Source organism: Hyla sarda, unplaced genomic scaffold (assembly GCF_029499605.1).
Source record: "Hyla sarda isolate aHylSar1 unplaced genomic scaffold, aHylSar1.hap1 scaffold_334, whole genome shotgun sequence".
NCBI classification, from domain to species: domain Eukaryota; kingdom Metazoa; phylum Chordata; class Amphibia; order Anura; family Hylidae; genus Hyla; species Hyla sarda.
In genome coordinates, this window is record NW_026610087.1 from 259,926 (window position 1) to 272,899 (window position 12,974).

A 12,974-nucleotide genomic window follows, 5' to 3' on the forward strand; every position below is an offset into this window, starting at 1 on the left:
TCACAGCGCACAGAGAGCCAATAGTAATCCTGCTGCTTTATTTAATCCCCATACACAATAAAGGGCCTCTGGCAGTGATGATCGGTTTGGACATTTGCGGTCACCGGTTTGGCACCTTTTAGATCACGTTAAGTGCTGCCTCTCCCATTACATCTCACCTTCAAAGGCAAACCTATAAAAAATGCTTGCAATGTCGTTGACCATGACCCCCGAGGGAGATTCCTTCCTGACATTGTCCAGGGTGTCCAAAAAATCTGTGACCACTTCATTCACTGCCCCGGTGTACAGCACCGCCTCAGCCGGCTTCAGCATCCGCTTATTCAGGACAGAACGGAGCGTATGCCAGCGGTGACCTTCCCTGCACAAACAGACATCACATTGTAACACATAATCAGCATACGCACTGTGTCAGACCCTGCGCTCAGTCTTAACATCACATAGGGTTAAATAATTGAATAGTGAGCGAAGTGACCATGCAGGAAAGATCCTCAAAATAATAAGTGCAGCTCTGAGGGGACTAGAGAATAACATACGGTGTAACAGAAGAATAGTGAGTGCAGCTCTGGAGGTGACTGGAGGATAAGATATGATGTAACAGGAGAATAGTGAGTGCAGCTCTGGAGGTGACTGGAGGATAAGACATGGTGTAACAGAAGAATAGTGAGTGCAGCTCTGGAGGTGACTGGAGGATAAGATATGGTGTAACAGAAGAATAGTGAGTGCAGCTCTGAGGGGACTAGAGAATAACATATGGTGTAACAGAAGAATAGTGAGTGCAGCTCTGGAGGTGACTGGAGGATAAGATATGATGTAACAGGAGAATAGTGAGTGCAGTACTGGAGGTGACTGGAGGATAAGATATGATGTAACAGGAGAATAGAGAGTGCAGCGCTGGAGGTGACTGGAGGATAAGATATGATGTAACAGGAGAATAGTGAGTGCAGTACTGGAGGTGACTGGAGGATAAGATATGATGTAACAGGAGAATAGAGAGTGCAGCGCTGGAGGTGACTGGAGGATAAGATATGATGTAACAGGAGAATAGAGAGTGCAGCGCTGGAGGTGACTGGAGGATAAGATATGATGTAACAGGAGAATAGTAAGTGCAGCTCTGGAGAATACAACATGATGTAACAGGAGAATAGTGAGTGCAGCTCTGGAGGTGACTGGAGGATAAGACATGATGTAACAGGAGAATAGTGAGTGCAGCACTGGAGGTGACTGGAGGATAAGATATGATGTAACAGGAGAATAGTGAGTGCAGCGCTGGAGGTGACTGGAGGATAAGATATGATGTAACAGGAGAATAGTGAGTGCAGCGCTGGAGGTGACTGGAGGATAAGATATGATGTAACAGGAGAATAGTGAGTGCAGTGCTGGAGGTGACTGGAGGATAAGATATGATGTAACAGGAGAATAGTGAGTGCAGTGCTGGAGGTGACTGGAGGATAAGATATGATGTAACAGGAGAATAGTAAGTGCAGCTCTGGAGAATACGACATGATGTAACAGGGGAATAGTGAGTGCAGCGCTGGAGGTGACTGGAGGATAAGATATGATGTAACAGGAGAATAGTGAGTGCAGTGCTGGAGGTGACTGGAGGATAAGATATGATGTAACAGGAGAATAGTAAGTGCAGCTCTGGAGAATACGACATGATGTAACAGGGGAATAGTGAGTGCAGCGCTGGAGGTGACTGGAGGATAAGATATGATGTAACAGGAGAATAGTGAGTGCAGCTCTGGAGGTGACTGGAGGATAAGATATGATGTAACAGGAGAATAGTAAGTGCAGCTCTGGAGAATACGACATGATGTAACACGAGAATAGTGAGTGCAGCTCTGGAGGTGACTGGAGGATAAGATATGATGTAACAGGAGAATAGTGAGTGCAGCACTGGAGGTGACTGGAGAATACAACATGATGTAACACGAGAATAGTGAGTGCAGCTCTGGAGGTGACTGGAGGATAAGATATGATGTAACAGGAGAATAGTGAGTGCAGCACTGGAGGTGACTGGAGGATAAGATATGATGTAACAGGAGAATAGAGTGTGCAGCTCTGGAGGTGACTGGAGAATAAGACATGATGTAACAGGAGAATAGTGAGTGCAGCGCTGGAGGTGACTGGAGGATAAGATATGATGTAACAGGAGAATAGTGAGTGCAGCTCTGGAGGTGACTGGAGGATAAGACATGATGTAACAGGAGAATAGTGAGTGCAGCTCTGGAGGTGACTGGAGGATAAGATATGATGTAACAGGAGAATAGTGAGTGCAGCACTGGAGGTGACTGGAGGATAAGATATGATGTAACAGGAGAATAGTAAGTGCAGCTCTGGAGAATACGACATGATGTAACAGGAGAATAGTAAGTGCAGCTCTGGAGAATACAACATGATGTAACACGAGAATAGTGAGTGCAGCTCTGGAGGTGACTGGAGGATAAGATATGATGTAACAGGAGAATAGTGAGTGCAGCGCTGGAGGTGACTGGAGGATAGGACATGATGTAACAGGAGAATAGTGAGTGCAGCTCTGGAGGTGACTGGAGGATAAGACATGATGTAACAGGAGAATAGTGAGTGCAGCACTGGAGGTGACTGGAGGATAAGACATGATGTAACAGGAGAATAGTGAGTGCAGCACTGGAGGTGACTGGAGGATAAGATATGATGTAACAGGAGAATAGTGAGTGCAGCTCTGGAGGTGACTGGAGGATAAGACATGATGTAACAGGAGAATAGTGAGTGCAGCTCTGGAGGTGACTGGAGGATAAGATATGATGTAACAGGAGAATAGTGAGTGCAGCTCTGGAGGTGACTGGAGGATAAGATATGATGTAACAGGAGAATAGTGAGTGCAGCACTGGAGGTGACTGGAGGATAAGATATGATGTAAAAGGAGAATAGTGAGAGCAGCTCTGGAGGTGACTGGAGGATAAGACATGATGTAACAGGAGAATAGTGAGTGCAGCTCTGGAGGTGACTGGAGGATAAGATATGATGTAACAGGAGAATAGTGAGTGCAGCTCTGGAGGTGACTGGAGGATAAGACATGATGTAACAGGAGAATAGTGAGTGCAGCTCTGGAGGTGACTGGAGGATAAGATATGATGTAACAGGAGAATAGTGAGTGCAGCTCTGGAGGTGACTGGAGGATAAGACATGATGTAACAGGAGAATAGTGAGTGCAGCTCTGGAGGTGACTGGAGGATAAGATATGATGTAACAGGAGAATAGTGAGTGCAGCGCTAGAGGTGACTGGAGGATAAGATATGATGTAACAGGAGAATAGTGAGTGCAGCACTGGAGGTGACTGGAGGATAAGATATGATGTAACAGGAGAATAGTGAGTGCAGCTCTGGAGGTGACTGGAGGATAAGATATGATGTAACAGGAGAATAGTGAGAGCAGCTCTGGAGGTGACTGGAGGATAAGATATGATGTAACAGGAGAATAGTGAGAGCAGCTCTGGAGGTGACTGGAGGATAAGATATGATGTAACAGGAGAATAGTGAGAGCAGCACTGGAGGTGACTGGAGGATAAGATATGATGTAACAGGAGAATAGTGAGTGCAGCTCTGGAGGTGACTGGAGGATAAGATATGATGTAACAGGAGAATAGTGAGAGCAGCTCTGGAGGTGACTGGAGGATAAGACATGATGTAACAGGAGAATAGTGAGTGCAGCTCTGGAGGTGACTGGAGGATAAGACATGATGTAACAGGAGAATAGTGAGTGCAGCTCTGGAGGTGACTGGAGGATAAGATATGATGTAACAGGAGAATAGTGAGTGCAGCGCTGGAGGTGACTGGAGGATAAGATATGATGTAACAGGAGAATAGCGAGTGCAGCTCTGGAGGTGATGAATTATCTTGTCGGAGCCTACGTTCCAATCCCAGTTCTGCTTTCCTTCCCTATGACATCTTACTAATCCTAGTATATTCTACCGTAGTGCATTGATATACACCAGACACTGTACACTACATCACAGCAGATCTCATCCAATAGAGCACAATGTGGCGGCATTGAACATACTCAGTAAAAGGGCCCAGAGCCAGGTCTCGGAGCCGCCGATGGACTTTCCATAGCTCCATGTCACTTCTCATTGGATACTTCCCCTCCTGGCGCAGCAAGGTCTCCAGGAGATCCACATCAGCGATATTCACAGTTTTATACGCGCCAAAGGAACTTTTATAGATGGGGCCGTACTTCTTCTTATAGATAGCCTAAAAAGCAGAATGGACAGCTGATCACCAAGTAACCCATCACAAAAATGCATGGTCTATGGGGCCCATACAAGAGGGGCCACCTGTGGGGCTCTTAACACCCCATTACTCCACCAGTGCTCCCCTGTGTGAACTGACCCATAACCAGATATTAGCTTGTGAATCAATGGAAAAAACATAGTCGACCATGCTAGTTGCCCATAAACCAAATATACTTTTAATAAAGAATTATAACTCATTGTGAGGTGTAGGAGATGTTTTTGTGCCCATTGAGGGACACCTATACTGATGGGTATATGCTCTTGCCACTAGGAGGTGCTGACACTAGGGAAAAAAAAGTTGGTTCCTCCCTGTCAGGATATACCCGACCTCTGGAAGTGAGGCAATCCGTTTTGTCACAAAGCAGTAGGAGAAGCCAACAAAGACAAGTCTGGTGAACCCCGGGAAAGAATCACGGAAAAAAGAACCAGAAAAGATCATCCGGACAAAGAAGGAAGATATGGGTAGGTGCGGTGTCCCCCAATGAAGGCTACGAGAAAGAGATTTTACATTGAGTACAAAAAAGAATCTAAGGCAACAGAGCAGACGTCTGAGCCACGCTGCACAGGTAACCAGGAAAATACCTGGAGGCTGAGGGGGGGGGGGGTGTCCCCTGCCAGAACAGAGGTGATCAACCGTCTCAGGTCCTTAGAACAAGATCACAGGCAGACCCGAGGCAAACCACTCCGAACTGAAGGGAGGGTGGGCTCTACATGTGCAGAGGACCTTAGCATACGCAGGGACACAGACATGGTTACCTCACGATAGTAGTGGGGTACCAAACTGCAGACACAAAACCGCAGACATCCAAAAGTCCGGCAGAACGGAAGACAGACTCAGCACCCAATGGTGTGTCACAACCATGCCCCTAGCAGGCCAATGTGGCACTCTTAGAAAAGGGGAACAGAGAGTGCAGCTGTAGCCACGAAAAGCCATGGAACCTACAGGAGATGCCCAACACCTCGTCTCCTAATGGTGCTACACAACAGGACTGCTGTCACAGATGCAAGAGATGAGGGATGCATGTGGGGCAGGAAACATGCAGACACAGAAGAGGTCCCATCAACCCATAGAGGCACATTTGTGGAACTTCACATGGAAGGAGTCACCGGACTGCAGTCACGGGAGCGGCAGGAATGGGGTTGGTGACCTGGTGGATTAGAAAGCCATGCAGACAGTCTAGCTATCTGGCATAGGGACCATGGCCACACCGGGTCCCGCATTTAGAACACTAAAAGTGGGCTACCAGCCTGAAGCCATGAGAGCAGCAGGCATGTGGAGAGGGACCTGTTAAAGAAGGGAACCCACAAAACCAGCATGTGGCGCATTGCAGAGGGCCCATGGAGCAACTTGGAACTGCGCCTAGGCAGTGGGTTACCTGAACTTTTGCCACGCTGTGGGAAGTGTATGGTAGTTGACCCGATGTAGTAGTAAACTACGGGGACAGCTGTCCAGCTGACTGGTGGAGGATTCCTGAGCACACAGGAACACTCCTTCAAAAACACTCCCACAGACAGTGGGGCACAGGAGTGCGGCCAATCTTGAGGCGACCCAGTGGTGTAGAAGACCATGCAGACTAATGACTGGCTGACTGGCAGCAGTCCCTAGTGCCTTCAGGAATCCTCTGACAAGAGTCCTCACATCAACAGTGGGTACGGGAAGCCACAGCTATGCACGCGGCAGCCCAGAGAAGGGAGACAGCGGCATAAACTGCAGACAACGGTCTGGCGTAATGAGTACCCCTTCAGGCGCTGGTGATAAGGGGACACAGTCAGGCAATAACTGTGCCCCTTTGACACATGTGGAAGAGCAGTGAAACCTAGAAGCCATGAATAGAATCCCCGTCACCCTGGAGATCGGGGGATGCTTAGGAGACATGGATTGTATCCACCGGACACCGCGCACTAGCAGTTGGGTACCAGAACTTCAGCCGCAGATACGTTAGCCCTTGGAGAAGTGGCAGGCGGCAGAGAAAACCATGCAGACCACTGTCTGGCTTACTGGTATGGGTCCATGTAGACAACAGGGCACTCCCGCGGTCACATCGCACTAGTAGTGGGGTACCAAAATCTAGACATGGACGGAGCAGTTGTGAGATGAGTGATAGGTGAGACTACTGTCTGGCCTAATGAGAGCAGGTGCAATCCATGGCCATGCAGGGACACTTCCACGGAGATCTCGCACTGGACGTGAGGATCCAGGACAGCAGCAGCGGATGTGGCAGCCTGTGGAGGAGGGAATTATGTATGTACCTGTCAAGAACACCTGCGGCCATGGCAAACATGTTATGACAACTGGTGGTAGAGGAGAAAAAGTCCTGACTGTAACCCTGGTTTCTTCCAAGGGATCAAGAAATCCCTGGCACGACCCACCACAGCGAGTCACGCAGCAGATTCACTTTTATTTTTGTTTTATATACACACACGAAGTAAGGAAGTGTGGGGAACAAGGCGCCTTGCACTGAATCTGTCCTTATGATCCCAGAAGGTAGAACGGGCTAGGAAGCCCCCACCATGTCCCTCATGCAGGGACACTAGGAATACTCATGCTGCAGCCTCGGAGTGGCAAAGGTACGGAGCAGTGCGCTCAGAGAATGGAACGCCGCTGAGCCTGCAATGAATGAGGCGGAACAGGACGCCGTTGGAGGTGCCCATCATAAGATCTGCAAACCTGGAGAGGAGGCACTTCCTCCAGGGGAGAAGGGCGGAGCCACATGCCACCATAGCCCCCTGAAAAACCGAAAGTAGGCGCAGCCTGGTCTCCTGGGGCGTGCTGGCTCGGGGGGAAATAAGAAGGGCAGCCATGTGCCGCCACAGCCCTTGACTCCCATTGGATCCAGCCAATGAGCCTCCAGCCAACCCCCGCAGTGGGGGGAAAACACAGCTGGCGGAAAGAAGGAACAGCAAGGCTGTTGAAAGGTGAGCCGGAAAGAATGCCTGTGGAGGGAGCCGCTGCAAAAGGCCAGTATGCAGACACACAGCCACTGCAATCCTTTTCTGTGAGAAATACTTCATTTTCTAGAAAAATTTCAGGGGAGCCAACATTTACAGCCATGATTGTGTATATTATTCCATGAAATGTTTACAGATGAATCCAGTTTCCTATAGATGACATAATGCATGTATTATACTTGTTTCTGTGATGCCATTGGTATGGGGTGATAGGTAAGTAAACATACAGGCCAACATTTATCATTGTCTTTAGACAGTTTTTTGTGTGTCTACAAAAAGGCGCAAAAAAGGCGCAAGCAGGGTTCATTTGTGTTCTTTTTGTGCCTTTTGGTTTACACATTTCTGCTGATTTTGAGTTGCAATCCACTGATTTTGGCACACATGATATGGAAGGGTTTTATGTACTGCACCTTTTTTGTGAAAAGGCGCAAAAAGGGCACAAAGCCACTGAAAAGTCTCTAAAACTATGCCAACCCAGGCTTAGCTTTTTGGTGTATGAAGAGAGAAATTTCAGAAATTGTGACCTGCACAAAATGTATCAAATGCTCTGTGATCATTAAATAAATTTGTTGCTCTTACACATCACCAGCACACAAAAAAAGTGTAGACAAATATTTCACTTACACCTACAATGATAAATGCTTCACTTACACCTACATTGATAAATGCTTCACTTACACCTACATTGATAAATGCTTCACTTACACCTACATTGATAAATGTTTCACTTACACCTACATTGATAAATGCTTCACATACACCTACATTGATAAATGCTTCACATACACCTACAATGATAAATGCTTCACATACACCTACAATGATAAATGCTTCACATACACCTACAATGATAAATGCTTCACTTACACCTATAATAATAAATGCTTCACTTACACCTACAATGATAAATGCTTCACATACACCTACAATGATAAATACCGTATTTTTCGCCGTATAAGACGCACTTTTTCTTCCCCAAAACGTGGGGGGGGGGGAAAGTTGGTGCGTCTTATACGGCGAATATACGCCCGAGGCTGCTGCAGGCGAGAGCGGGAAGTCAGCGGTAAGTACAGAGGCTGCGGCGATGCGGTACAGCGCTGACTACCCGCTCCCCGCCCGCAGCAGCCTCATGACCGCCGGTGAATTTTTCACCTCACACCGGCTATGTTTATCCCTAGGACTGGAACATACAGTTCCGGGCGCCGGGCAGGTGAATTACTAATAACTGTATACTAAAAACCAGGGTGCCTCCAGCTGTTCTGAAACTACAACTCCCAGCATGCCCAGACCGGCATGCCCTTTTCGGGACATAAGGATGTCCTCGGGTCACTTACCATTCCCTGGCCGATGCGCGCCCTCCTCCGGTCCTCCTGCGGTCTTCCTGCGATCCTCCGCCTCTCTATGGTTGTACGCACGGGACGTCAGTGACGTCCCGACGTGCGTACAACCATAGAGGCGCCGGAGGACAGGAGGACCGGAGGAAGACGCGCGCCGACCGGGGCCTGGTGAGTGACCGGCGGCGCGTAATCTTCAATGTTCCAGTCACCGCTCCTCCGGTCCCGGCACCTACTGCTATGGTCCATAGGCCATAGCAGTAGATTGTGACACCGGGCCAGAGGAGCGGTGACCGGAACACTGTGGGGGCAGCAGTACAGACTTACAGCCTCCAGCCGTACACTGTATATGGCTGGAAGCTGTATGTCTGTGGGGGGGAGCTGCCTACCATTGTGGGGGAACTATACTGCCAACCATTGTGGGGGAACTATACTGACAACCATTGTGGGGGAACTATATTGCCAACCATTGTGGGGGAACTATACTGCCAACCATTGTGGGGGAACTATACTGCCAACCATTGTGGGGGAACTATACTGGCAACTATTGTGGGGGAACTATACTGCCAACCATTGTGGAGGGGGGAGCTGCCTACCATTGTGGGGGAACTATACTGCCAACTATTGTGGGGGGGGGGGGGAGGAGCTGCCTACCATTGTGGGGGAACTATACTGCCAACCATTGTGGGGGAACTATACTGCCAACCATTGTGGGGGAACTATACTGCCAACCATTGTGGGGGAACTATATTGCCAACCATTGTGGGGGAACTATACTGCCAACCATTGTGGGGGAACTATACTGACAACTATTGTGGGGGAACTATACTGGCAACTATTGTGGGGGAACTATACTGCCAACCATTGTGGAGGGGGGAGCTGCCTACCACTGTGGGGGAACTATACTGCCAACTATTGTGGGGGGGAGCTGCCAGTGCCTACCATTGTGGGGGAACTATACTGCCAACCATTGTGGGGGAACTATACTGCCAACCATTGGGGGGGGGGGAGTTGCCTACCATTGTGGGGGAACTATAATGCCAACTATTGTGGGGGAACTATACTGCCAACCATTGTGGGGGAACTATACTGCCAACCATTGTGGGGGAACTATACTGCCAACCATTGTGGGGGAACTATACTGCCAACCATTGTGGGGGAACTATACTGCCAACCATTGTGGGGGAACTATACTGCCAACCATTGTGGAGGGGGAGCTGCCTACCATTGTGGGGGAACTATACTGCCAACTATTGTGGGGGGGAGCTGCCAGTGCCTACCATTGTGGGGGAACTATACTGCCAACCATTGTGGGGGAACTATATTGCCAACCATTGTGGGGGAACTATACTGCCAACCATTGTGGGGGAACTATACTGACAACTATTGTGGGGGAACTATACTGGCAACTATTGTGGGGGAACTATACTGCCAACCATTGTGGAGGGGGGAGCTGCCTACCACTGTGGGGGAACTATACTGCCAACTATTGTGGGGGGGAGCTGCCAGTGCCTACCATTGTGGGGGAACTATACTGCCAACCATTGTGGGGGAACTATACTGCCAACCATTGGGGGGGGGGGAGTTGCCTACCATTGTGGGGGAACTATACTGCCAACCATTGTGGGGGAACTATACTGCCAACCATTGTGGGGGAACTATACTGCCAACCATTGTGGGGGAACTATACTGCCAACCATTGTGGGGGAACTATACTGCCAACCATTGTGGGGGAACTATACTGCCAACCATTGTGGGGGAACTATACTGCCAACCATTGTGGAGGGGGAGCTGCCTACCATTGTGGGGGAACTATACTGCCAACTATTGTGGGGGGGAGCTGCCAGTGCCTACCATTGTGGGGGAACTATACTGCCAACCATTGTGGGGGAACTATACTGCCAACCATTGGGGGGGGGGAGCTGCCTACCATTGTGGGGGAACTATAATGCCAACTATTGTGGGGGAACTATACTGCCAACCATTGGGGGGGGGGGGAGCTGCCTACGATTGTGGGGGAACTATACTGCCAACTATTGTGGGGGAACTATACTGCCAACCATTGTGGGGGGGAGGGGGGAGGAGCTGCCTACCATTGTGGGGGAACTATACTGCCAACTATTGTGGGGGAACTATACTGCCAACTATTGTGAGGGAACTATACTGATATAAAATATTTTACTACAGTATTTGGTTCAGAATCTTTTTTTTCTAGATTTTCCTCCTTTAAAATTGGGTGCGTCTTATATGCCGGAGCGTCTTATATGGCGAAAAATACGGTACTTCACATCAGTGCTGTGGAGTTGGAGTCGGACGAAATTTTGGGTACCTGGAGTCGGCAAACAATTCACCGACTCCGACTAAATTTAGATTGGAATAAAAAAAAAAGAAAGTTTAAATGTCACAATTCACTAAAAGTTATAATTAATGACTTCTCTACTGTAAGAAAAAAGATCAATGCATGCAGTGCCTCACGTAACCGCAAAACGAACACGTTAAGTGACCGTGAAGAAGCTTTTCATGTGCTTTACTATATGGCACGCAACGCACAATTAGGAGCAGCAATACTTATACTTTCCATAGTGTTCTGCTGTTACAGGGAACCCATGGGTAACCTCGCCTCTCAGTGATAAGGGATTAAGTAAATCTGTTTTTTTGCAGGACTAGAGACACTTGTATAAGTGAAGGGAATGGAGGGTTAATAGTTCAAGACTGAAGCTGTAAACCATTGGAAAACTGCTGCCATTCAGCTAAGGCTATAAAAATTTGTAAACTCCGATTGTTAGCTTAAACTTTAAACATGACTATGGGATTCTACTAGAGAAATCATGTTTTATAATAAATGCCCCTTCCTGGATCCTCCCACTGCCCTATCTTCAGCAGCAGATCAGCACACAAAAAGGAGAAGGCAGCAGCTTCTGCCCAACTACCTCTCTCTGCTAGAAGAGCTTAGAAGAACTTAGTGGAACAGCTTCTTGGATTCAACTGTAAGTGTTTATAAATACATTCGCATATTAATACAGAGGAGTCAGAACATTTATCTACCGACTCCACAGCCCTGCTTTACATACACCTACAATGATAAATGCTTCACTTACACCTACAAATGATAAATGCTTCACTTACACCTACAAATGATAAATGCCGGCCACAGATCTCATTGGTGAATACCCATAGTCTGATATCACCTAATATAACAGCTTGACCTCTTGCTGAACCATATTACATTTTTGGGCACAACCTGGCAGTGAATATCTTAGAGAATTTCCTTGGGTGAGCTTCCTCTGGAGCATGCAGCGGCTGATGGGTGTTGGTGGGATTGGGATTTTTAGATTTAAAAAAAAAAATGTTTTCCACCGGAGTACCCCTTTAAGCTTTTACTGCTAATTAGGTAGCATGGGGACATAAGTTAAAAAAAAAAAATAAAAAATCAAAGGGAAGCCCCTTTGAAGGGGTGCTCCACTGACCAGTGTACTGCCACTGACCAGTGTACTGGCTGGGTTTGGAGCATGACCTTGAGTCACGAGGTGGCGTAGCCAGCCCCCGCGGCATGCACGCAGCTTTCAGGGCTGGATGTTCCTACCGCAGCTGGGACGCTGACCAGTGAAGTACCCCTTTAGGGAAACTGTTTTGTGCAAAATAAGGCAAACATGTCATACATTCCCTTATGTAATATTGTATGATACTTTATTTCAGCTGATCATAAATATTTTTTGAACTATATATACTCTATGGGGGAGATTTATCATTATTTGTCTATTGGAGACACAGTTCTACCCCTTTAAACTGCTTGTCTAATTTACACTCTTGCAAAAAAACATAATGTGAACAGAGATCTGTCCCTCTGCCCTTGGACTACTACTCCTACCATGGGACAGAGTCTGTCCTATGATGCGAGTAGTTGTAGTACCGTGACACTGCTGAGGGATGGCACTTACACATCCCCCGGCTGAAGGACTTTTAGAACTACTACTCCCATCATGGACATACTCTGCCCATGATGGGAGTTATATTCCATGGGCTGAGGTGCAGATCGCATCGGGTCATTCTGCAGAGACCTGCTGCGATCCGCATTTATTAAGATAACAAGTCGGCGGTACATGCGTCTACAATGCACTGCCCGCCAACTTCTATATACACTGTAATAATTCATAATCCCGCCACCGGGAGAGGGGAGCTCTGATTGGTCAATAACTATTCTCCAATCAGAGCTCCCGTGTTCCGGCGGAGATTATGAATTATGTCAGTGTATACAGGAGCCCGCGGGTAGCGCAGTGTAGCTGCATGTACCGCCGGCTTTTTAACTTAAATGCGGATCGCATCAGATCATTCTCTGGAGATCTGTTGCGATTTATTAACTAGTCCTAAAAGTCCTGCAGTCGGGGGATGTGCAAGTGCCATCCCTCAGCAGCGCTGCGGTA

The 12,974-nt window shown here is 48.0% G+C and overlaps 1 protein-coding gene across 1 annotated transcript in view; it reads right to left on the reverse strand.

The window, feature by feature from the left end:
• The window catches only part of LOC130330321 (sterol 26-hydroxylase, mitochondrial), a 128,397-nt gene that overhangs the window by 95,177 nt on the left and 20,246 nt on the right, over positions 1-12,974 (reverse strand). Inside the window, exons 2-3 of the mRNA XM_056553595.1 lie at positions 4,039-4,229; positions 159-358 (exon numbers count right to left, since the gene is read on the reverse strand). Of these exons, the coding sequence (XP_056409570.1) occupies positions 159-358; positions 4,039-4,229 (391 nt within the window). The remainder of the gene's footprint in view (positions 1-158; positions 359-4,038; positions 4,230-12,974) is intronic.